Raw genomic sequence first — 23,149 nt, forward strand, 5'->3', positions numbered from 1 at the left:
AGTCTGATCCATGGAGGTCCCACCTCGTGACTTACAGGACTTAAAGAATCTGCTTGGTCTTGGTGCCAGATATCACAGGACACCTTCAGAGGTCTTGTGGAGTCCATGCCTCCATGGGTCAGAGCTGTTTTGATGGCACAATTCTGGGTAGGTGGTTTTACTGTTAGGGCTGATTCAGGGTGGGCCCCAGCTGTGTGGGGACAGGGCACCTCGCAACCCTAACCAGGGTAAGTGGTTTGAAGATGAATGGATGGATGGACATACAAATAGACAGATAATATTGAAATCAAGGTTTGAATACACCTCCCTACCATTAGCAATGTAAAGATTCTCACCAATAAGTGCCGAAGTGCTGTATGGCTGAGCATGCTTGAGTACTGTGCCTGTAATCAAAAGGTCGCAGGTTCAAAGCCCAGGGTCAGCAGAGGTGGGCCCTCTGAGCCAGCCACTTAACCACCGATTGCACTACTGTTTGCTTCCTCAAAAGAGTATGCTGCCTTAGGAAAAAAAATGCTTAATACATAAAATTACTACAATGACTTTGTAAGGATGTATAAAACACAGTAAACACAAAACTACATAGAAGAACCTTTAGGTAAAAGAAGAATGCTTTGGGAAGATATGTTTAAATGAAACTGCTTTTGTTAGGGTTACATGATTGTTTGTGTTTCCACAGTGGAAAACAAACAAGACACCTGGGTGTTTGAATAGCAGGATTTCTTCATTGGCCAGATAACTTAAGCCAAATGTAAGAATATCACTTATCTCTCTTACTATTAGACAGCTTGCATGTTTGGCTTAAGTTATCCAGCTAATTGGGAAGTTCTGTTTTGTGGAATACCCCCTGACACTGGAAGAACCCAAGTTGACATCCATTTGGCTTTTGTCCTTCAAATTTAAACTTCAGCTTTTTAAACTTTACCTCCGGTTTGGGAAAGCAGCACCTCTCACTACTTTTAGTAACACAGTTTGAAGGGGAAGTTTGTGAACTGAGACTGTCCATGGATGTTTTATGGTCATAGTGTGGTACAAACTTACAACAAAGCATTCTGTCCTTTTTCCTCTCTGAAGAACTGCGTTCACACGCTTATAGCGCATGCGTAAATCAACACTACATCTCCAAAGTCTGACATTTTTTGTTACCTTTGTGTGCTAAGCAGATGCGGGGGGTTGTTTGTTAATTTTAACGTGGTTTATCTTAACCGTTATTCATATTTTCTTGTATGTGTTTATTTCGTGCATTAATTGCTACTTAACTACTGATGAAAACCATTTGGCATTTTATAACATTCATACCCTTGCATTAAATCTTTTTATAGGCCTATATAAAAACTGCTACCACACTGAAAATAGGTTGGAGTTTCTGGCAGCATTTGGCCTAGTTGCAAAACAGAAACTTCCATCACACCGAAAATGATTAGTAGTTTCTGCCAGCATAAAACACATACAAAACTGCTACCCCCATTTAAACTATATGACAGTTAATGTGATATTTATTTTTTTATGTTAAATGCTTATTCAAATGTCCGTTAAAAACTATGGAGCTTGGCTAAGTAGGAAAACCTGAGAGATATAACTGAAAAATTCTGTCACGGCAGCAAATTCTGGCAAAAAAATTGCAAGAACACTGGTGTTTATACACCGAGGATGTGGGAGGAATCTGGAATACCTGCTATAAAACATTGAATAATACTACTGATATCAACTATAACAACACACACACGCGCACACACATCGTTTGTATTCATGTCTATATAACATCGCTGACTGTCCATTCAAATACCCTAATCCCAACAATGATAATCTTAACCCCTACCCTTAACCCCTAACCATAACCCTAAGTAACCAAGCTAAATAAAATACTTTAGGCATTTTGCGTTTTCAGTTTTTGATTGCAGTCACAGAGTTTTATCAAACTTAGTTTTCCCTTGTGGGAACCGAACAGGTGGCCCTCACAACAGCAAAAATAAGAGATTTTTTTTCTATTACATCATGGGGACGTTTGGTTCCCACAATGCAATAGATGCATCATCCCCCCGCCCCCTCCACACACACACACACACACACACACACACACACACACACAAAATATTATGTGTACACGTAGACAGATTTAAAAATACAACAGATAAAGAAAAGGAGGGCAGACATAAGCAGCACTTCGTCAAAATAAGATCCAAATCATACAACTCTCACGGCAACGTAAATTGAATGTTATTAAAAATGAGGTGTTCGAAACGGTCACAAATAATTAAAAGAATTTCCAACATTAATTCTATCGGGTGTTTATGGTATACTGAAGAAGAGCTACGTCTACATACTTAGTAACTTGAATACTGTATTCATATTCAAACGCACCAGCTAGTGTTTCTATTGAGGGTAGAGTATTGTAGAGTATTAGTTACGCGAATGGTTTGTGTTTCGTGGGTAACGTAAAAGCCTCTATTAGTCTGACGGAGTGTTTTTAGTGCGCAGTGAAGCTGGGCCGCAAATAGGGACTTTCTGGGAAATGGGTGGTCAGCGGCCAAGGAGGTAAACACAATGAGTCAGAACGAATAACATTCGTTTTTAACAGAGGGGAAATCAGACTGGAGCCGAAAGGGGGAAGCGGGACTCCCAGCGCAGAAGGCCCACGCAATCATTTAAGTCAGCACTCTCGTTACTTGGACCCAGGGGTATAGTCACATGTTTTGCACCCCGCCTCCACGACAAAATGTCATCTTGGGGATGGAGGGCACTATAGAATTTCGGCGATTGGCTAGGCACCCTGGATCTGCCAGGGCATGCTTGCTCCTCCGACACCCCTTCTTCAACAATTTAATCCGAAAAGTGACATTTAAATTTATATTCGCTGTACATCTGTATTTGCTCATTGATGGTGTGAATTTGAAATACGCAGTAGAACTAAATAGAAATATAAAATCGGTAAAAGAAAAATAAAACTGCATTATCCGATATAATCCGATATAGTTGGTACAAGCTATAGAATAGAGCCTACTTAACCATGTGGAAGAGTCTTGCGTGAAAAAACGTTAAACAAACATAAAAGTATTTTTTTTCTCCAAATTCAGATGCTTTTGGACGTATTATTCTACGCGGGCTTTGTGTATGTATAATTTATTGCCGTTTATGTAAGGTGATATGATGTAAGTTACAGGGATCCTGCAGAGGGACTTTCCAGTTGTACAAGCTTCCTGTGGTTCACGGACTCCATCCAATCGCGGCGGAGATCTGCACACTTTCGTTTTTCCACGCCACTATCATCGGTCTGCCCCTTTGCTTTTTCGCTCCTGGACGGCGGCCGATTCCAGCAGTAAAACCAGAAGCGCGTCCCGGCGCGTTTTTGTCCCTTATCACTGTGGATCACCCGACAGAATCATTGGAATGAACATTACAGAGAGTAACCCGCTCCCCGTCATCCCCGAGCAGGACCTGGGGGACGTGGTCCTTAGCCAGACCAGTGCAGGCGCGTGTCTTCGCGGATGGCACCGGGGGACCGCTCGCTGGGTGTCCCTTAAACTCCTGTCTGTCACTGCATGTCAGAAGAGGTAAGTCAGCTCCCTTTCTTTTTTCATCCAGTATGAACCAGGCGTTTTGTTGTGATAGTATTAAAACTGTATGAATTTAAATAGCTATATGCTTATACTTTAATCGTAGGCTTTGCTAGCAAGCACATCTGTTTGAATAATGCTTTCGTGCACGATACCGAAGCTGTGTACGTCCTTTGATGCACTAGCTTCCCATTCGGTGTGAATTGTGCATTGTTTAGACTCTAACCTCAGTGAATCTCAGGAGATTAGTCACTGATAACGGGTACCAGCTCACACAGGAGGGACTCAGAGCAGTGGTAAAAATCAAAAAAGTCCAAAATTGGACCATCCCACCAACAATGCCCAGCTTTCTGCCCAAATGAGAGTGCTGGACAGGTAAACGCTGGTGAGACGAGTAACCACTGGACAGATAGATAACCACTGGATAAGTATAGATAATTACTGAACAGATGGGTAACCGCTGGAGAGGTATAGATAATCACTGAACAGATGGGTAACCGCTGGAGAGATAGATAACCACTGGATAGGTATAGATAATCACTGAACAGATGGGTAACCGCTGGAGAGATAGGTACTGTAACCACTGGAGCGGTATAGATAATCACTGAATAGATGGGTAACCACTGGAGAGATAGATAACCACTGGATAGGTATAGATAATCACTGAACAGATGGGTAACCGCTGGAGAGATAGGTACTGTAACCACTGGAGAGGTATAGATAATCACTGAACAGATGGGTAACCACTGGAGAGATAGATAACCACTGGATAGGTATAGATAATCACTGAACAGATGGGTAACCACTGGATAGGTATAGATAATCACTGAACAGATGGATAAGCGCTGGAGAGATAGGTAACCACTGGATAGGTATAGATAATCATTGAACAGATGGGCAACCACTGGATAGGTATAGATAATCACTGGATAGGTATAGATAATCACTTAGCAGATGGGTAACCGCTGGAGAGATAGATAACCACTGGATAGGTATAGATAATCACTGAACAGATGGGTAACCGCTGGAGAGATAGGTAAACATTGGACCACTGGCATGGCTGCCTGAACAGGCTACTTCAGGATGTACAGAGCAAGACTGGGAAGAACTGGAGGAACAAGGACAGAGGGCAGATATACAGGGAAACCAGGACCACATTAAAAACATATATACAAAGATTCCAGGAAATGCATCTTAAAACATTTTTAATGGTTAGTTTGTATTTAAAATGAGACCAAATAATCTCTATAGGGTTCAAATCTGGACTCTAACTGTAGGTAATTTTGGGTTTGGCCCAGGACTGAATATTTATCTCTAAATGTTGTATTTGTCAGAATATGCACTATTTGTCTTGATTTACATTTACAGGTTCTAGCAGAGGTGTGCTTTGTCACCACTCTTATGTCCAATCTGCCTCATGCGAGTCCTATGGGACTGATGCCTGGGCGTAAGGCACACCATGTCATCAGTTAGTTGCGTTTCAATTTCATTCTTATAATTCCTGCATAACTTTGAATGACGAATGAAGTGCTTAATCTTGGTAGAATGGCATGACTTTGCAGTATGCAGTGATAACACTGCTGATTGATTGTCGTGAATTTGATAAAGATCGCAAAGTCTGTCACTTGCAAAGCAACCGCAGAGCATGGCTCCGCCCCCTTGATGTCTGACTGGCATCCACACATACCAGTGTGATGTTTTTATCCTCGCTGTGGCTAACAATCCAAATATAGACCCAAATATTTAAAATTTCGATTCATTAGTCCATGACACTGACATCTTTTAACAGACCAATTTATACATTTTGCAATAATCATGTTTTCAGCCAAATAAATAACTCAACTTAGGACAGATAATGTAAGAAACGTTTTTTGTAATCTTCACTTTTGCTGTATTGTTCAGGCAACAATACTTTGGTACTTCAAACAAAAGGTAGGTTGTATTGTCTTTTTTTTTGTCTGCGCTGGGTAGGACCACCTGCCTGCAGCTATTTTCATTGTCTGCTGCTGGTTCCACACCTTAGAATCTGAATGACGACGTAATCCTGCCATCACTATGGAAACTTTGGTCACCAGAATACCAAGATTTGATCCATAGATACCAAACAGAGCGTGTGAAGGGACTGTTGCGGGTTGTAAGCAATATCTTTACACCTCTAACTCTGCCCCCACAGGTGGTGGATCAAGTTTCTGCAGGATGTATCCCTTGCCAGACATACCCAGTCAGAGCGGGTTCTGATTCCTCTGGGTGTGTATGGGACGTGCCCCCATGTTGGCCTGGTGTCAGAGTGGATGCAGGAAGGATCCCTCCACACCCTTTTGTATGAGGTATGGGACCCAAGGATGTTGCGTTATGGAATGATTCATAAGCAGTTTGTTCCAGAACTTTATTACCCCTCTTCCTGACATCATTTACTCATATTCATGTGACTGTGACAAGTTTAGCCCTAGAGTATAAAAGTCTACACTTGTTCAGAATATATTAATATTTGTAACTGTTCATTTTAAAACATTTTAATAGTGGTAGAGATTAGGTTTCAATTGAAAGCATTAGGAAATTGGCACCCATTTGTCAAATCTGCTCTTATGAAGTAACTCATTTCCAGTTTCTCTGGGATCGAAACTGTACATTTAAGACCACAGAATTCACCATGATTGCCTTCATGAATGGACCTTCTCCTCCCAATGGCTTCCCCTGGCAGACGCGGCAGTATCCCGATCTGCCGCTGCCTCTGACGCTCAGGATCCTGCTGGACGTGGCTGAGGGACTTTCCCATCTGCACTCCGTCCAGTTACTACATCTCGCCCTGAGGCCAAGCAACGTGCTGCTGGACCAGCAGTACCGCGCCAAGGTGCTCCCCCCCCACGCAACGTGGCCACAGATAATTAAGTTAATTTCATATAAGTTTTTGGTGTTTGTTTGTTTACAATTGCATAACCAAAAAAAAACTTGATATAATTAAATAGTTAATGTAATAAAAAATTATAGCTTACATATATTATTTTGATTTATTGCTAATTCTCCATCCTGTAGAATATTTGGGGTTGCCAACCTTTTGATGTCCCCCAACCAGTTTTTGAAAAATTACACAATGATCAGTAAAATTTGCTGAGCGGGGTGGTTGGGGGGCAAGGGGGAGGGGGGAAGTTCCCTGGTTACGTACTGCTGTTGTTGGTCACCATTGTCTCAAATAACACTACCTACAATATACCAGCCTGTTATCAACTATAATTAACTAATATCACCCATAATTCATTCTGTACGGTTCAGCCCTAGACTGGACCATAACATTCCACAATAAAATTTGCGAAGTATGGATGGATTCCATCTCTAGCATGGTGGAATACTGGCGAATTGGGGTTAGGAACCCCTGCTGTAGCGTACATTTACACTACATTGTAAGAGTATATTTATATTTTAAAGATTTGATTTTGTGACCTGGCCCCTGCAAGAATGTGATTGGTCCCCCTACTGACCAATAGAAACGTCTACCATCTCTGCTGGATGTTCCTCAGGTGTGTGACTGGGGCCAGTGGAAGAAGCAGAGCTCAGGGCCCAGGAACAGACCCTGCTTCAGGGACCTGGTCTACCAGTCACCTGAGGTCTTCTGTGGCGACCCTCCTTCTAAAGAGGCAGATGTGTACAGGTGAGTTTACCCACAATGCTGTTCACTCCGGACAACATCTTACCATTTCACATATTGACTGTTTGATACTCAAACTTTTACAGTTAATGAGCACTTTTTGCTTTTAAATTAACTACTTAAACTTAATTAATGCTGTACCTATTGTCAGATGTAGGCTTAGCAGGACTGGTTCAACTCCTTTGCAATTGAATGGGTTAGTCACACCCTAGGAACTTACGTAATACTCATATTCCGGTAATTACAAGTTAGAAAAGGTTGGATCATTGAGTCATAGGATGTAGCTAATGAAAAATAATTTATTTACGGGAGTTTGATGTTGTTGATTTAGAAAAAAATCTAAAAATGAGTGTAGTTAACTGTGAAATGTAACTGTGAAATACTGAAATACTGGAAGGTAAATCCATCCATCCATCCATTTTCCGAACTGCTTATCCTACTGGGTCACGGGGGGTTCAGAGCCTATCCCGGAAGCTGGAAGGTAAATGTTTGTCAAGGACAGGAGAGATTAATAACCAGACTTGACTACCTTCCTCACCAGTTTCGGCATCATGATGCTGGAGACTTTGAACCGAAGACTTCCTAGTGAAGGTATGACAATGGAAGATTAATGGAATATTAATTAATGAAAAATACACCAAGTGCCGTCCAATGTGTGAACACATCTGTGAGCTGGTCCAGGCTTTGTGTATGGAGTAAGCTCTCTCTATTTGACTATCCCTGCCGGCCCCTGGAGGATGGGCTCCCCCTTTGAGTCTGGTCCCTCCCAAGGTTTCTTCCTTCTAGGGAGTTTTTCCTTGCCACTGTCGCCTATGGCTTACTCACTGGGGGCTTTGGGTGAGGATACTGTAAAGCGCTTTGAGACAATGTAATGTTGTGATAATGCGCTATATAAAAATAAATTTGCTGTTGTTGTTGTAAGCTGCTGATTATGGAAAAACAACTGGGATCTATTTATTTAACTGATAACAGTTTTAAAACAGAACCTTTTCTTATACATCACAGTGTCATGCAGTTGCATCACTCAGGGGTAGAGTTCCAGTTTATTGCCTTATAAACAATGCACAATGCGATGCTTACTCACACTGTCAGTTAACAGTATGTTAAGTTTAACTCGGTAAGGAGACAGGGACAGTAAGTCAGACAGTAAAACAGGACAACTAGATGCTGTTAAAGGGGCCCTATTATGCTTGTCTGATTTTTCTCCTCCCTTCAGTGTGTTATGTAGCTTTATGTGCATGTAAACGGTCTGCAAAGTCGTAAAGCTCTAAGTACCAGCTCTCACCACAGAAACCACTCTTCTCTTATCTGCCTGAAGCAGATCGTTGGAATTCCAGCTTACGTGGTGAGATCACCTCGTATCACAATCTGCAGACTGCATGACGAGGGTGGAACATGAAGGGCATGTTGACCAATCGGGGATCTCTCAGAGCGTTACAGACCGAGTGATTAGGGATGTACATTAGGAGAAAAATTATGTGTTTTTAGAACATTGAGGCATGTAAATCTATTCTATTCGACCCCAAAAATACAATTATGAACAGTGAAAATAAGCATAATAGCGCCCCTTTAAAACAACAATATATATTCCCCAGTTTGCTCCATCACATTCTCTCGCCAGCTAATCCTCATTCCTCCCACTTCCACCAACCTCTGTCTTGCTGGGTTTGGGTGGTATCTAATTTTTTATACTGTCATATAGACCAGAGATCATACCATGGTATACTGTTTTTTGAAAAGCAATGTCATTCCGGTATTTTGAAATCTTGGGGAGGAGGGCAAGCCTATCCTACACAATCTCCCTGCCTTTCCAAAAGGTCTTTATTAAAAGGCCAACTTTGTGTCACCTTGTGTGGTTGGAAGAGATCTTGGGTGCAGAGGTTACTCAGGGTTAAACAAGCTCCCACAAGGGGATTTCCAAGTCCTTGACTCCTATCCATCTCCCCCTGTACATAAGCAGGTCTCTGGAGCCCAGCAGGCCTGCAGATCCATGTTGGCCGTCAGGCACAAAGCGCCGTGATGCCCACAAACCAGGCGCTCAGCCATCTGATACTCCGCTGCTGCAGCATTGCCCCCCACAGCCGCCCGTCAGCTGCAGGTGAGGATTTGCAGCAGTGCCATCTAGTGGCCACTCCATGACATGCACTTTACAGTCCTACCTTTACACCCTTCTTGGGACTTCCATTGTTAGTTAGTTCCTAAAATATGTAGTGGAGACCGGGGTCAGAAGTACAGGCAGTCCTCGGTTTAAGAAGGTCTGACTGGACAACTTGTATTTACGAAAGGATTGCCATAAAGCATATTATTTAAAAAATTCAGATTAAATATAATGGACTGAAAACATTGCATAGCCTCGTCGGCTCGTCAGCTCAGAGTGTGTAGTTACTTTTATTATTGCTGTGTAATTATTATTATTATTTTTCCGACTTACCTACGAATTTGACTTAAAGACAGACTTAGGAAACAGAACTATTCCGTAAGCTATGGCCTGACTGTATCCATCATTTGGTTTAAGCAATGTTGCCACTTTAGTTCGGGTTTGCAAACAATTGCGAATCTAGAACATTTCAACTGGGGGGGGCAGATTGGGACCAGTTGTTCTGTTAGGGGGGGTCAGATGCATTTGACCTTAATGTTGACCGTTAAGTTATTTATGCAGCGCTTTCGAGTCACATTTTACACTTTTTACAAACGTAACTCTAATTTCTTGTTTAGACTGTCTTGTTTCCACAAGCTTGATAATTTTTTTCTCTTGTTAACGTCGCTTTTCACCAACTGAACCAACTCGAGCACCCAGCACTAAGGGTCTGTCAGGAAGATGTGCTTACGTTTGTGTTTCACCTGTTCTCAGCGCACAAGATTTTAGCGTACATATATAAATGTTAATTGTAATAATAATAATAGTAATAAATTTATTTCAGACCCAAGTAGCATATGTATTTAGGGGGGGCCTCATGGGGGTCATGCATGTTGTCACAGGGGCCCTGCCCTCCCCCCCCCCAAACTGCCCCCATTTGCAAACTACCCCAACACTTTTCATGTAGGTAATTTTAGGTTTATAATGGAATAATACAGATTTGCCGTAAGACTGCTTGCGTGAGCATAAGAGACTGAAAGCACGAGTGTCCCACCAGATGCGTGAGAGTTGCTGACCCTGCCTGAGGCATGTCCAGATCCTTTCTGACTGTCCATCTCTTTCCCTTGTGGGACTTCTTCTTATGAAGGGCCATTGGTAACAATGGATGCCATTGTCTCAATTTTTCAAAAATCAGATGTGGGAATTGTGGCATCAGCCTTTATGAACCATCCATTACTTTCGTCTCCTATAAGCCAGTTAAGAAATCAGTGCTTTGGTGACATAATCATTATACACCATGACGTGTGTTTCATCTGCGGTCTTTTGTTTGTACCCAGAATGCACAGAGGAACTGAAAACGGCACTGGAAGCCTTCGATTCTGAAGCGTTGAACAAGGCAGTGCTCCAGTTAAAAGAATGCAAGGTAATTGACAGATTCCTCTTGGACGTTTCATTCTCAGTTCCCAGCTTCTCACACCAGGACCTCCTCAGAAAGTGTATCTGAAAGTGTTACCTTAAACAGGAGCATTACTGCCGCAGAATTACTATCCATGAGAAGGTCACGGCATATGCTTCTGCATTTTTTTTGTTGTCCAGGAGAGGGCAGTGCTCGGCTGTAAAGAGCAACAAGCCTTCGAAATGAAGGTGGAGATCAGCAATTTGGATGTAAGATTAAGTTTTATTTCTAAGTACTGATAAAAAACAGTATCTATATGTGTTATTTTGTAGGCTTTAGAACTTATTGGTGTTGCTGTACTTGTAACTGGTACCAGTCGCACTAGACATATCTATCCTTGCTTCATTGCCAGATGTACGGTGGCTGTAGGCATCCAAAAAGCGCTTGTACCAAGACGCTGCCGCTGGATCCCATCCAAGGACTCACTCCAGCTCCACAGATTCCCAATAACCTTGACACATCCCGGCAAAGCTCCTCCCCCTCCTCTTCCTCAACTTCGTCCGGAAAGGCCAATGTTTCTGGTAAGAGCTTATATCTGCGACGGCACAAGGTGGTGGGTTTCAAGGCTTGTTGGCTTGTTATTTTTCGCTTTCCGCTAAATGACAAATCTGAGGCTAATATTCCCAAATGACATCATGCACTGGCCCCAACAAGCAATACATGTTTTTGTAGGGAGCATGAACGGCAATCCGAGCCCCCCAATTCGGCTTCGGAGCCACACTGCGCCAGAGCCCCTCCCACAGAGCAGGGCAGACAAGATGGGTCTCAGACGGAGCTCCTCCCCCTTTCCTCCGTCTGCCTGCTCTCCCACCTCTAACCCCACCACAGGGCTCAGACATCACTGTGAGGGTAAGACTTGCCATTGTAGGCCCAAGCTCCCTCTCGCTCTTGCCTCATAGGACATGCCTGCACTGCACTTGGTCATCTGTGTCAAACCAGTTCGTCACAGGATGCAAGAAATGGTGGATTTAATACATTTCCCAAACCCCAGTCACATAACGCTCTCTACTGGGATTCCCACCCCCTCCTTAAAATGAAACAGAATTTTTTAAAAAAGAAGTTAGAATACCAACAAGTTCAAACAGAAAGCTAAACAGACTTAATGACAGTGAGATTTACACATTACAGAATTTTGCAATGCAGTTGTAAGAATGTGGAAATCGGCCATGCGCGCTGCCGTTAATGACCTTTACACCATTTTCCTAACAGCTGGCGTGTCGGGAAATCACTGCTGCCAGATCCTGCGGGAGAGACGCGAGGACATCGTGCAGAGAATGACAGAAGGCCGTCTGAATCACCTGCTGGACGTGCTGCGCTCACGCCGTGCCCTTGGCCGCGAGGAGTACGAGCTGATCACGGCGGCACTGACGTTGGCGGGCCGCACACGCTCATTACTGGACACCTGTCTCTGCCTTGGGGAGCATGTGGCTGTTTTGGTGGTCTCCACCCTGGGGCTGGTCTCCGCTGCAAACTCCCCCAGCCCCTCCCACGTCATACACTGAAAGGGCGCAGCCAGCCCCCAGATTCCCAGCGTCCTTGGCTTAGTTAGAGTTTATGTCCCCATTGTAGCAATACTACAAGGTTTATTGCTACTTATTTATTAGACCATACATAATACATACAGTAGTTTTCATAAAACTGCAAATCAGAATCATTTTTGTTATTTTAGTCCAGCACAGAAATTTATGTTGTTATTGCTTAGTGTTCATATTACATTACTGTTAAAGGTTCAGATGATTAGATTAGATCTTTTTTTTCTGGTTTTCATGTAGTCTTCGGTCATCATGGTTTAGTGACCATTTGAGGCCTTTGAGAGAACTTTGCAGTTTAATTGATAATGGCACCTGATCCAGAACCAAAAATACAGACAAAGTACTTAGTGCATTTATCATTGATTTTGTTGAATATATTGTTCAGTAATTTCTTACTCGGTATCTTGTATCAAGAATAATGTGACATGATGTCCGTTGCATTCCACCTGGTTTGAATAAAAGCTTACTGTAGCTCATGTTTAATTATTTATTTATCATTGTAATTCATTTAGTTTCTCTGGCATAACTTGTACGTCTTAGTCACAGAGACATTTTAAAATATTAAGATATATTAAGCAACCAAGTCATCCACCCATCCATCATCTTCCACTTATCCAAGGTCGGGTCGCGGGGGCAGCAGTCTCAGCAGGGAGACCCAGACTTCCCTCTCCCCAGCCACTTCATCCAGCTCCTCTGGGGGAATCCCGAGGCGTTCCCAGGCCAGCCGAGAGACATAGTCCCTCCAGCATGTCCTGGGCCTTCCCTGGGGCCTCCTCCCAGTGGGACATGTCCAGAACACCTCACCAGGGAGGCATCCTAAGCAGATGCCCGAGGCACCTCATCTGGCTCCTCTCGATGCGGAGGAGCAGCGGCTCTGCTCTGAGTCCCTCCCGAATGACTGAGCTCCTCACCCTATCTCTAAGGGAGAGCCCAGCCACCCTGCGGAGGAAACTCATTTCGGCCGCTTGTACTCGCGATCTCATACTTTCGGTCACTACCCATAGCTCATGACCATAAAACAAAAGAACAAAAGCTACTCATGCATACCATACGCTACGCTAGTTTTGCACATAAAACAGCTTAACTGAATATAAACTGCTGTAAGCTGAATAACATTAGAATCGTTTGAGAAACGTAGTACAAATTATTGGTCGGACACCTCAGTGACAATAAGGCTGGAGCTACCACACTGTACTGCCATCCATTGGACAGTGGGAGGTGCTGTATGCCAAGAATCTTCACCCACAAAATGTGAATATCCATAGGCAAAAAAAAACGTCATTTAAATATAAAGCAAACGTTTCAGTGCCTGTTTCCCTCATGCACCATAGAATCTATGGAAATTTTACCATGTAAGAATTGTAAGTTAATTATAAGTTTTGGGCCTTTCTTAGAAGACGCTTTTCATTGCCCATGACTGATCTTGGGATAGGTACTACGTAAAAATAAATTGAACAAAAATAATGGAAAGGAGTCGCCCTTCCCATGTTCTGGTTGTTCCCTGCTAAGGTAAATGAGTAAGGACAGGCATTGCAGTCACCCTTAGCTTGGCCCTGTGCATGATTATGGTTTCTTACTTGTGAAATTTCCAGTTTGCATTTATAACCCTACTTTTGTCACGTTGAGCCCCGTTTTGTTTTGGCTGCAAACTTATAAAATCTAATTTAATAAAGACCCCTTTCATTACATGCCACCAGCTGCAGTTGAATGTAGTGACCTGAGCTTCACACAAGTTTATCACAATACTGTTGTCTGATTTTGGTCATTTTTTCAGTTACCATTACGATGAATTCATTTATGAATTACCTTCCATTTGGGTTAAATATTGCGGAAGCTTCTCGATTCTCTGTTGGGAGAATTAATCACGAGCCGACCCACAGCTATTTAACCTGCTGATGGTGTGTAGTATTTAACTTCTCAGCAACTCAATCTTTTTTCAGTAATTTTGAAAGCCACAGCAATGGCAGTGTCATTAGTCACAGCTTCCTTCAGAGGAAGTCATGAAGGAGGCCAAGTGTCTGACACTTTGCTAGGTCTTGAGGAAGAATTACAGCCACCCCACCAGTGATAAAGCTATAAAATGTAACAGTGACACAGAATATGAGAAATTGAACTGTTCAGAAACTGCAGTGTTAAGAGACCGGCAGCACAGCTACAAATCTAATGGACAGCAAGACACTATAGTTGTCAAAATCGAGGATTTTATTCCCATTATTTTCCAGCTGTTTCACGCTCCTGGGGTATTTTACGAAGCAGGACTTCATGCTTAGCTGGATAACTTATTGGATTCAAGGTAGTCTGGTGTATTCGTCCACTGAAATGCAGCTCAGACTACCCTAAATCTGACAAGTGATCCGACTAAGCAAGGCTAAGTTTGGGGAAACAGGCCCCTGCTCACACATGGGTGTGTGAACAAACAGCTGTATAATCAGAGTACCCAGCATACACCTATTCCTGTAGGAAGGCCCTTGTTCCTGTAGTTTTCAAAAAACCAGTACAAGCGGTGAGTGGGTACACATTTTCATGTAGTATACTCATCTTAAGGCCTATCTTTAAGCTAATACTCTTGGCACAGTCAGACCAACCCGTAGCACTTCTGTCCCAAATTATTTTGTAAGGACAGAACATGTATAGCAAGTCGTCTGAGGCTATGGATCACAGGGGAAGCAAAAAGTCACCCTTATCTAGGATACCAAGTTAATTATAAATACACCATGGAATTTTTTAAATGAGTCCAACAGTCTTGACATTAAACTTTAATAGAAAGAAAAGCCTATCAACATATTTACAGAGTTCCAACAAAGCACAAGAAACACACTCTCAATTATTCAAGACATTCCAGCTACACACAGCAAACAACCTCACAAACAAGAGTAGGAAGAGACTCTCAAAGGCCTGATGTTTCAGTCTGAATCCAAGTATTCTTCTTCCTCATGGTCCTCAAACTCTTGGAGGACCTCTCGTCGGTATCTCTGCCAGGACCGCCGGCCGAAGCCCTCATCATAGTCACATCCTTCCACAGAATTCACAAGGTTAGTGATGCAATATCAATGTTTAAATCTACCAGATAAATGCTGGCTTAGTTGCACAAATTATGTATCACAACCACAACCATACTTCTTGTAATTTCATGATGAGCTTGACATGGACTTCTCTAGAAACACGTGGTATGTAAAGTAAACTGGTTGCTTGGATTAGCACAATGATTAACACACAACAGCCAATGACGTCAGCCAAGCCAGTCAACTGCAGTTGACTCATACAATCCACACCAATGATAGTTCTGCTAAAAGGTATTAACCCGTATAGCGCTCCTCCAAGTCACTGTTGTCCTCACTGCCCTCCTCATCTGGATAATCGTTCCTCCAGTTCCCTTCTTCATTCTCATCATCCTCATCCTCGTAGATCTCTTCTTCCCTGGGGTCTTCCTCTGGCACCTAAAATCAGATCAATGCATCCATGTGATATTCCAGTGCAACACTTCACCCTCCCCAGGTGGAACCAACGTGTTTAGATTACTTCCAATGGAAAATGTCTGGCAGAGTCAGAGAAGGGAAAATTTTTTTTTTTTTTAATTTATTTTTATTTATATATATATATATATATATATATATATATATACATACAGGATGCCTTCTCATTTGTAGACGGTGTATTCAGGAATTCATATTTATTTATTTATATATATATATATATATATATATATATATATATATATATATATATATATATATATATATATATATATATATATATATATATATATATATATATATAAATAAATAAATAAATAAATAAAAATTCCTGAATACACCGTCTACAATTGAGAAGGCCTCCTGCATCCTGTTATCATGACAACATGGGAGCCCATCCTCACCCGGAACCGCATCACAGCATGCGGGGAGATGGCTGGAAAAGCTATAAAGGTTTGGCTTTTCCTGTTTACCAGTTCTGGGTACCAGATCCCCAACATCATTATTCTAAAGTCATTCCAGTTGTATATTCACCATATAAATAAAAATCCCCCCACATGTAAATTTAAAATGGCAAAAATTCAAAGTTCATGCCATCTGGGGGGTCAAAGCAGAGATGCCTGACCAGCTCGCGCTCCTCCAGGTACGGTTTCACAGAGAGGATGTCTTGGATCCATCCAGGAGATGCATCCTCCTGGTAGTAGAGGTCATAGACGTAGTCGTCATCTTTCTCGCGGTGCCCAGCACCCACACCGTCCCCCGACACGCTCAGCTTCTCTCGTATCATCTTTATGGAGTTGCACAGTATGTCTCCGGGGTCAGAGGTTACAGTCTGGAAACAAAGCACAAGAGTAGAGTATGAGATGCTGATGACATCATTTATGCACAGATCTAAGAGAACAGTAATTATATTAGCAGAATCACCTGCTAGGCTAAAAACCTCTAGACGTGCTTTAAGGGAGGCTTTGAAAACCTTTGAATGGGTTCCCATTAATGCACATTATAGAGGTAGCATGTTCTATCATTGATTTCCTTGGGTTGGGGGGGAGGGGGTGACTTAAACATGACCATAGAATCCAGAGGAATATGGGTTCATGGCACCATGAGATTTAAAAAGGCTGCGCTCACCACAAAAAAGCAAAACATCATGTCTTACTTACTCACATACTAAGAAATGGAAAGGCTCTAACCAGGAGTTTTGTCAAGAGAAAACGTGATGCACAGACTGCATACTGACTACATGATGTCTATCACACACCTGCCTTTATGACTGCATTTAAGCACACAGAGGGGCTACTCTCCCTCTAACAGGACATTGCGGTTTCCATTCAGTGCTCCTGTTTGCAGGGGGTAACATGTTCATATGATTTCTAGGAGACTATTTCCATCCGGACAGCTTTGGCTGACCTGTTCTTTTGCGAACAACTGGCTCACAAGACATTGAGTGTGCTGGGGACTGGGCACAGTGCGAAGAGACCTACACCTCCAGAACATGCATCTTTATACGCCTTATCCTGGTCAGGGTCTTAGTGGGGCCTGGAGTCCATCAGAACAGGACACAAGGAGGGGTACACCCTCGATGGGAAGCGAGTTCATCAGAAGGCACATTCATGTGTGCATACACACACACACACAATGCATATATTCCTATCATTGTGGGGACTCTTCATTTCTATGGCCATAACCCCAACATTGATACCCTTAATCCCTACCCAGCCTAACCTTGACCTTAAGTAACCAAATTAAATACAAGACTTCTGGCTATAGTTTTTTTTTTTTTATAAGTTTTTTGATTGTATTCACAGATTTTTATAAAATTGAGGTTTATGTCCAAAACCCCACAAAAAACAGGGCCATTTGGTCCCCACAATATGGTAAATACAAACACGCGCACAGTCATCCGGAATGTGCAATTATGTCAAAAGAAGAAGAAAAAAAAAACTACCTGGACACTGGACTTTTCACCCTCCTCGTGCACAATGTCAAACACTTGTATCTCTCTCAGGAGCCAGTGGGCGGAGCCATCCCCCCGTCGCTCTGCTGCCTCCTGCTGGCCAGCCTCTTCTGCGCTCCTCTCATCATTCTCGATTTCAGAGGGGGCTTCGGGGGAAGCCAGACCAGCCCTATGGCTGGACAGGATGCGGTAGCGCTCCTCCCTCCGGGTGCTCCACTTAATACTGCGGAGGTCCCCGGTTATCCTGTGGGCGGAGCCGGCAGAGGGGCGCAGGGCGTGAGCCACGCGGGGGCGGGACAGCGCCGCTCGCACGTGGGTCTGGACCGGAGCATCCTGCGCAGGAAGGAAGGATGGACAGACAGACCATGATATCAGTCAGTGTCCCACCCTGGATGGAAAATATAGACTAAAACTAAAATAAACATTCAATAATTAAATAAAAAAAATCAAAGCAAGCCTTGAAAATAATAAAATAATCGAATATCATAATAAAATTACACGCAATTTAATCAGGATTGAAAAGCAGGCAATAAAGAAATGACACAGTAGATGTATATATGACAAACGCTGTTTAAACGAAACCCATAATGGCCCAGTATAGCAAAAAACAGACCATGCTGTTTGTATCTAGACCTCAACCACTGATGTGATTCAGGGTAATCTATTGTTTATTTGGACAGACTTCACTTTTACAGAATTTATATTTCTAGTTTGCACTTCTACCATCTGGTCATATTTCCTGGCAGTCACTCTCTCTGTACTTCCACGGGGCTTTGGACCACCTCATGCAGAACCTTAGCTTACATAGAGCATTTCTTGTATTAGTATATACTTCATTTGCAGATAGTTAGATGCCAACGGCATTTTATGAGAAGCCGCTCCATGCAGATCATAATCTAAAGGGGCGGCTCCCACAAACCTCAAGGAGCGGTTCTCTGAAGTCAGAAGGGGGGGGGGGGGGGGGGGGGATTCTCGTGACCATTCTGCTAAATACCAATTTGCTTTATGTTACACATGGATGTTGTTTAAAATCCATTAGAGAAATAACGTTGGGTTGTTGTTTGTGTGCCTGTTTTATGGGAAGAAATAAGCAAGATGCAATAACATTCTAACCTAACAAATGTTTTAGGTATACAAGGTACAAACACAGATTAAGTTCAACACTTCCACTAGTGATGCCGGGATTACTCGACATAGACATTGATGTCAATGCTGAAAGTGTGTCAACATCAATATTGTAAATTGACGCACTGTTTATTATTAGTTTAATAAAATTGTGTTTATAGCTTCTAAAATGCTTCAATTCATAACAAATGTTTTCCTTTGCACAATCATCACAGAAGAAAATTGTGGTTTTACACTGTGCAAAGTGCAATGCCATACCAGTACGGTACTAGCACTATGCACGAGCACTGGAAAAGAACACACACAGGCGACCATCAGAAAAGGCAAAACCACCAAGTTGTCTATTTATGTTTATTAAAATTAATAAGGAGACTCATTACTAAAGCCGTAAAGTTGTATCCCTACTGCATTACAATCCCCATTGAATACGTGTTTGTGAAAATGTTTAGACTAAAATCTGGTCTTATTCTACGTTGACTGGTAGTGCTGGTGTGTACATTCATGTGTGTTGGACTTGCTGGGACCAGTGTCGTTACCGTAAACTAAAACTGATAGGAAAGCAGAAACTGAACAAAAGAAAATAATGCATGAACTGAAGTAAAAATGAAAACAATTTGCAAAAAGTACCGTCACATTACCAACGTCTTTTGACGCTGTTTAACCACAATATCTCCTCCTTTAAAAGATGTTGTGACTGCTGATCTGTCACTTCCTTCATCAGGACTTCAGTACTCATCACTTGTGTCACAAGTGGCGTGCTCTGCTAACTTAATTTATTAAGCACGAGGACACGCCAAATTCATACAGATTACTAACTTTTGGGCATCACAATACACATCTCATTAATACTTTTAGGCATACTACTAATCTGCTTATCTAATCATGGGTGAAAATATGTTCCTATAGTGCCGAAAAGCCTGCACACATTATGCCATGCAATGGCATGCAGTTAGTCGTTAACATTAGCTTAAATGAACGGTCAAGTTGATTTTCTGGAAGGTAATTAATTGTTGAGATTATTTGTCCAATCAATATCTATAGAAAAATAATCATTAATGGCAGCCCTAATTTCCACCATCTAGTATTTTTCCCCATCGTCTCAGACCACGTACAGGGTGTCCTATATTTTGTTGATGTTGAAAGAAATATTCTGTAAGATGTAAGAATCTCATCTTCTAATTGCACAATTGCAGCTGAAATCATATTAATTGCAAATATATTCTAGGTTAATCAAGGGCCTGTAACCATTTAAAAATGAGGGTGAAAGCTTCAAGCAGTTGAATTTGAAATTAACAGTAAGCAGACAGACACAAAAGTTGTCTGCGATAACTGGAGTTCTGGGCACCACCCTGGCCCATGGCCCTTGAGGTTCTCCTGGAGATTCTGCGATAACTGGAGTTCTGGGCACCACCCTGGCCCATGGCCCTTGAGGTTCTCCTGGAGATTCTGCGATAACTCGAGTTCTGGGCACCACCCTGGCCCATGGCCCTTGAGGTTCTCCTGGAGATTCTGCACCCCTTGAGCTCCAAAACAGGCACCGCTGGCATTTCACTGGCTCTGTACTCAGCGCAATGACAATCAGGGGCAGACCAACTTCTCTGGGGGGTCCTAAGCTTACATGAGTTGGGGCCCCCCTAAATGAGCCATTTGCAGAGGCGTAGCAACAGGACAGGCAACTGCCTGGGGCCCCATTCCGGAAGGTGGCCCCTGAGGGACGGCTGATTTCATAGTACATTGTCAGGACAAATCTGTTTTATTTGCACATTCTAGTGAATATAATGACATGCATTTATAATTTCTTTGTTGATATGACCGATAAAGACTTCAAGCCAAAATGATGGTAATAAGTTTTGCCATAATGGGGGGAGGGCAGGTTGGAGGGTTCATTGAGTTCTTGCCAGTGTCCCTAAAATCAGCTCTGGCTATTTGAGCTATTTTTAGAGCCTTATGGTACGACCACCCCTGATGGCAATAAAATGGAATCTAATCTAATCGCTTTATATACAGCCTTAGTCTGAAACGAGAACCACACAAGCTTTTCCTGTAAACGACTGGAGGTTAAAGTTACCGCAGATAATCAGACGATCAAGTTTGTTTCAGTCGCAATTTAACCAGGAAGAGTGTCAAGTCATCTGATATCGATTTTATTACGAATAATAAATATATACAAGATTCCTGTACAGGGATGAAAAACATCGCCTGACTAACACACAGCTGATTTTGTAGTTTATTCTGTCCAGTCTGAAAATGGCCATTTACACGCTTATAACGCAACTGGCTCGACATCTAAAAAGTTACTTTAATTATGAATTAGATTGGAATGACTGGAAATACCGTAGAGTCCGCGGCCGATTTAGGAAGAGTTTCCTAAAAAGCCAGTTACTCACCCATACACACAGACCATTGCATAGTCATAAAGCAGCGAGAACGTATTTCTGAAAAGGGATTGTTTTGCTGCTTAAAAACTGAACAAATAGTTAAGCTTTACACACAGGACAGAGAGTCATACGGCACTAGGAGACCGGATAATTACCAACACTTTAAAACTACTTATACCGGTATTACAACCTAAATGTTACATAAATGTCATCTTCAAATGCAGGCCCTTAAAGATAATGTGACTTACTTCCAGATAACCCAGCGGCTAGTCAGTCTAACGCATCGAAACACTCGTATTTCGCAAAAGGGCTAGACGCGCACATCACCCGCCTGTCCGCTCACGCAACGCCGAGGCTTCAGGCGGCCTGTACCTGCGAGGACACGGTGGCCACCAGCTTGAAGACCGAGCTCTCAATTTCCCCCTCTGCAGGTTCTGGAATAGATTCCGCGGCTGACTGTGCTGCGGACTCCGGCCGAATCCGCTTACATGCCAGCAACAGCGCGTCCGCTGCATCCGTCCCCCGTTTTCTTTTAACACGCAGAATGGTCGAGCTCGGATTCATGGTCTCTCTGCTCCTGTTTACGGCCTGTGACTCACACGGTAACCACTAGGAGGCGACGTTCAGTTAGTAACCCGATATTAACCATTAGAATGGTTCATCCCACGAGTAATTAACCAAAGCAGCGTCATTTTAACCATGACAGGTGTTAAAATGCGTGTTAATTAATTTTCTGGTTTAGCTTATATAAAAATACAGAAGGTGTTCGCTGTTTCCCTTAGCGTTTCGTACCCTAGTTTGTCATCTGAAATAATAATACGCACGAAGGTTTTGAAAACGCACATAGGCCTAATCTAGTTTTGCTGCTTTGAAGGTGAACGTTTATTAAAACGTTTATTAAAAAGTGAAAATTAAACTACTGCGATGATTCGTCGAATTTCGAAGGTGTGGTCCTCGCAGTAATTTTGGTTTTGTGGGAAATATGTATATTAATCTTATAAATGCGTATGCGTCGCATGATTGGAAAGAAAAATGTTCCATTAAAATATTCTTGTTCTGTATTTCCTTGTCTTGTAGGTGTATTTGACATTTTTACTAGCGCCTTTGTTTCTAGAGAGCGCGTTTGGTAAGTCTTAAATTCTTGTAGTTTACAGGAATGTTGCACTGCGTATTTTATGCACTGCGTATGTATAATGTCTTCTTTTTAGGATTATGCAACGTTACTCATTGCACAGATTCCACAAAGTGTTTGTTTGCTCCTGACAAACGCAGTTGCAAGTGCGCGGCCGGATATTATGGGGACCTTTGTGACGAAGGTATAGTACCTTGAGCCAGTAAGCGTTGGATTGAAAATCACTCTTCAGAATAAATGAGAATGTCATGCAGTACTGTAACGTCTGATTTCCCCCTTCAAGTTGCAACTATTAACGTCATGTGCGGAAAAGACTACATCACAATCATGGTGGTTGAGGACTTTTTCAAGTATTACAATATTAAATTGGAGGACCTCCACCTTGGGAATAAGTCCTGCCGTGCCCAACAAGAGACTGTCGCTGGCGTTTCCTATTATATTGCGCGAACCACAAAAGACCGGTACCTTTACTGCGGTGGAGAAGCGCTGGAGGTGAGGGTATTTAGAAGCGTTTTAGAAAGTTTTTACTATTACCCGAATCGGTACCGGTCCTTTCTGTTGTGGCGCCCTAGGCGAGGATCACCGCAGGCGCCCCTTGTTCAAAGTTAAACTGTCAGTCGGCGCCCCTCCATATGGTGGTGCCCTAGGCGGTTTCCCATAGGATTAGTCAGCCGTGAACAGAATTACAGTATATATTTGAGTCTCAAAATTGAAGTTCTTAGGCCGGGCTGACAACTTTGGGCAGCTAACCGGCTTGAGGACTTAATTTAAAGGCAAGTCTGCACATGTAAATAGTCTGTAGGATTTGCAAACTAAATGCTTTTGATG

The 23,149-nt window shown here is 42.6% G+C and overlaps 3 protein-coding genes across 12 annotated transcripts in view; 2 read left to right on the forward strand and 1 right to left on the reverse strand.

The window, feature by feature from the left end:
* zpd (zona pellucida glycoprotein d) overlaps window positions 1-23,149 on the forward strand; it is a 52,293-nt gene that overhangs the window by 24,399 nt on the left and 4,745 nt on the right. The window contains exons 1-4 of one of the 3 annotated variants that reach the window (XM_049030324.1): window positions 21,954-22,134; window positions 22,267-22,315; window positions 22,425-22,505; window positions 22,605-22,813. In XM_049030324.1, the coding sequence (XP_048886281.1) occupies window positions 22,114-22,134; window positions 22,267-22,315; window positions 22,425-22,505; window positions 22,605-22,813 (360 nt within the window). In that variant the 5' untranslated portion in view covers window positions 21,954-22,113. Of the gene's footprint in view, window positions 1-21,953; window positions 22,135-22,266; window positions 22,316-22,397; window positions 22,506-22,604; window positions 22,814-23,149 lie in introns of those variants that run through there. The other 2 variants (XM_049030323.1, XM_049030326.1) reach the window with 2 other exon arrangements.
* On the forward strand, window positions 2,416-12,735 carry si:dkey-181f22.4 (receptor-interacting serine/threonine-protein kinase 2). Of its 8 annotated transcripts, none has more exons than XM_049030304.1 (11): window positions 2,416-3,548; window positions 5,725-5,878; window positions 6,253-6,402; window positions 7,067-7,197; window positions 7,736-7,785; window positions 9,155-9,292; window positions 10,609-10,694; window positions 10,868-10,936; window positions 11,080-11,248; window positions 11,400-11,576; window positions 11,937-12,735. In XM_049030304.1, exons 1-11 carry the CDS (start codon window positions 3,385-3,387, stop codon window positions 12,227-12,229), a joined length of 1,581 nt encoding a protein of 526 aa, XP_048886261.1. In that variant the 5' UTR covers window positions 2,416-3,384; the 3' UTR covers window positions 12,230-12,735. The 8 variants fall into 8 exon arrangements, with proteins under 8 accessions (XP_048886261.1, XP_048886260.1, XP_048886266.1 ...); XM_049030303.1 differs by having other exon boundaries at window positions 2,417-3,548; window positions 9,152-9,292; XM_049030309.1 differs by lacking the exon at window positions 2,416-3,548 and adding an exon at window positions 3,577-4,245 and having other exon boundaries at window positions 4,409-5,878; window positions 9,152-9,292.
* Window positions 15,001-21,825, reverse strand: slc7a6os (solute carrier family 7 member 6 opposite strand). Its single transcript, XM_049030334.1, has 5 exons — window positions 21,562-21,825; window positions 17,678-18,019; window positions 16,358-16,564; window positions 15,561-15,696; window positions 15,001-15,272 (listed from the first exon to the last, which is right to left on the reverse strand). Exons 1-5 carry the CDS (start codon window positions 21,751-21,753, stop codon window positions 15,163-15,165), a joined length of 987 nt encoding a protein of 328 aa, XP_048886291.1. The 5' UTR covers window positions 21,754-21,825; the 3' UTR covers window positions 15,001-15,162.

Source organism: Brienomyrus brachyistius, chromosome 11 (genome assembly GCF_023856365.1).
Source record: "Brienomyrus brachyistius isolate T26 chromosome 11, BBRACH_0.4, whole genome shotgun sequence".
Classification (NCBI taxonomy): domain Eukaryota; kingdom Metazoa; phylum Chordata; class Actinopteri; order Osteoglossiformes; family Mormyridae; genus Brienomyrus; species Brienomyrus brachyistius.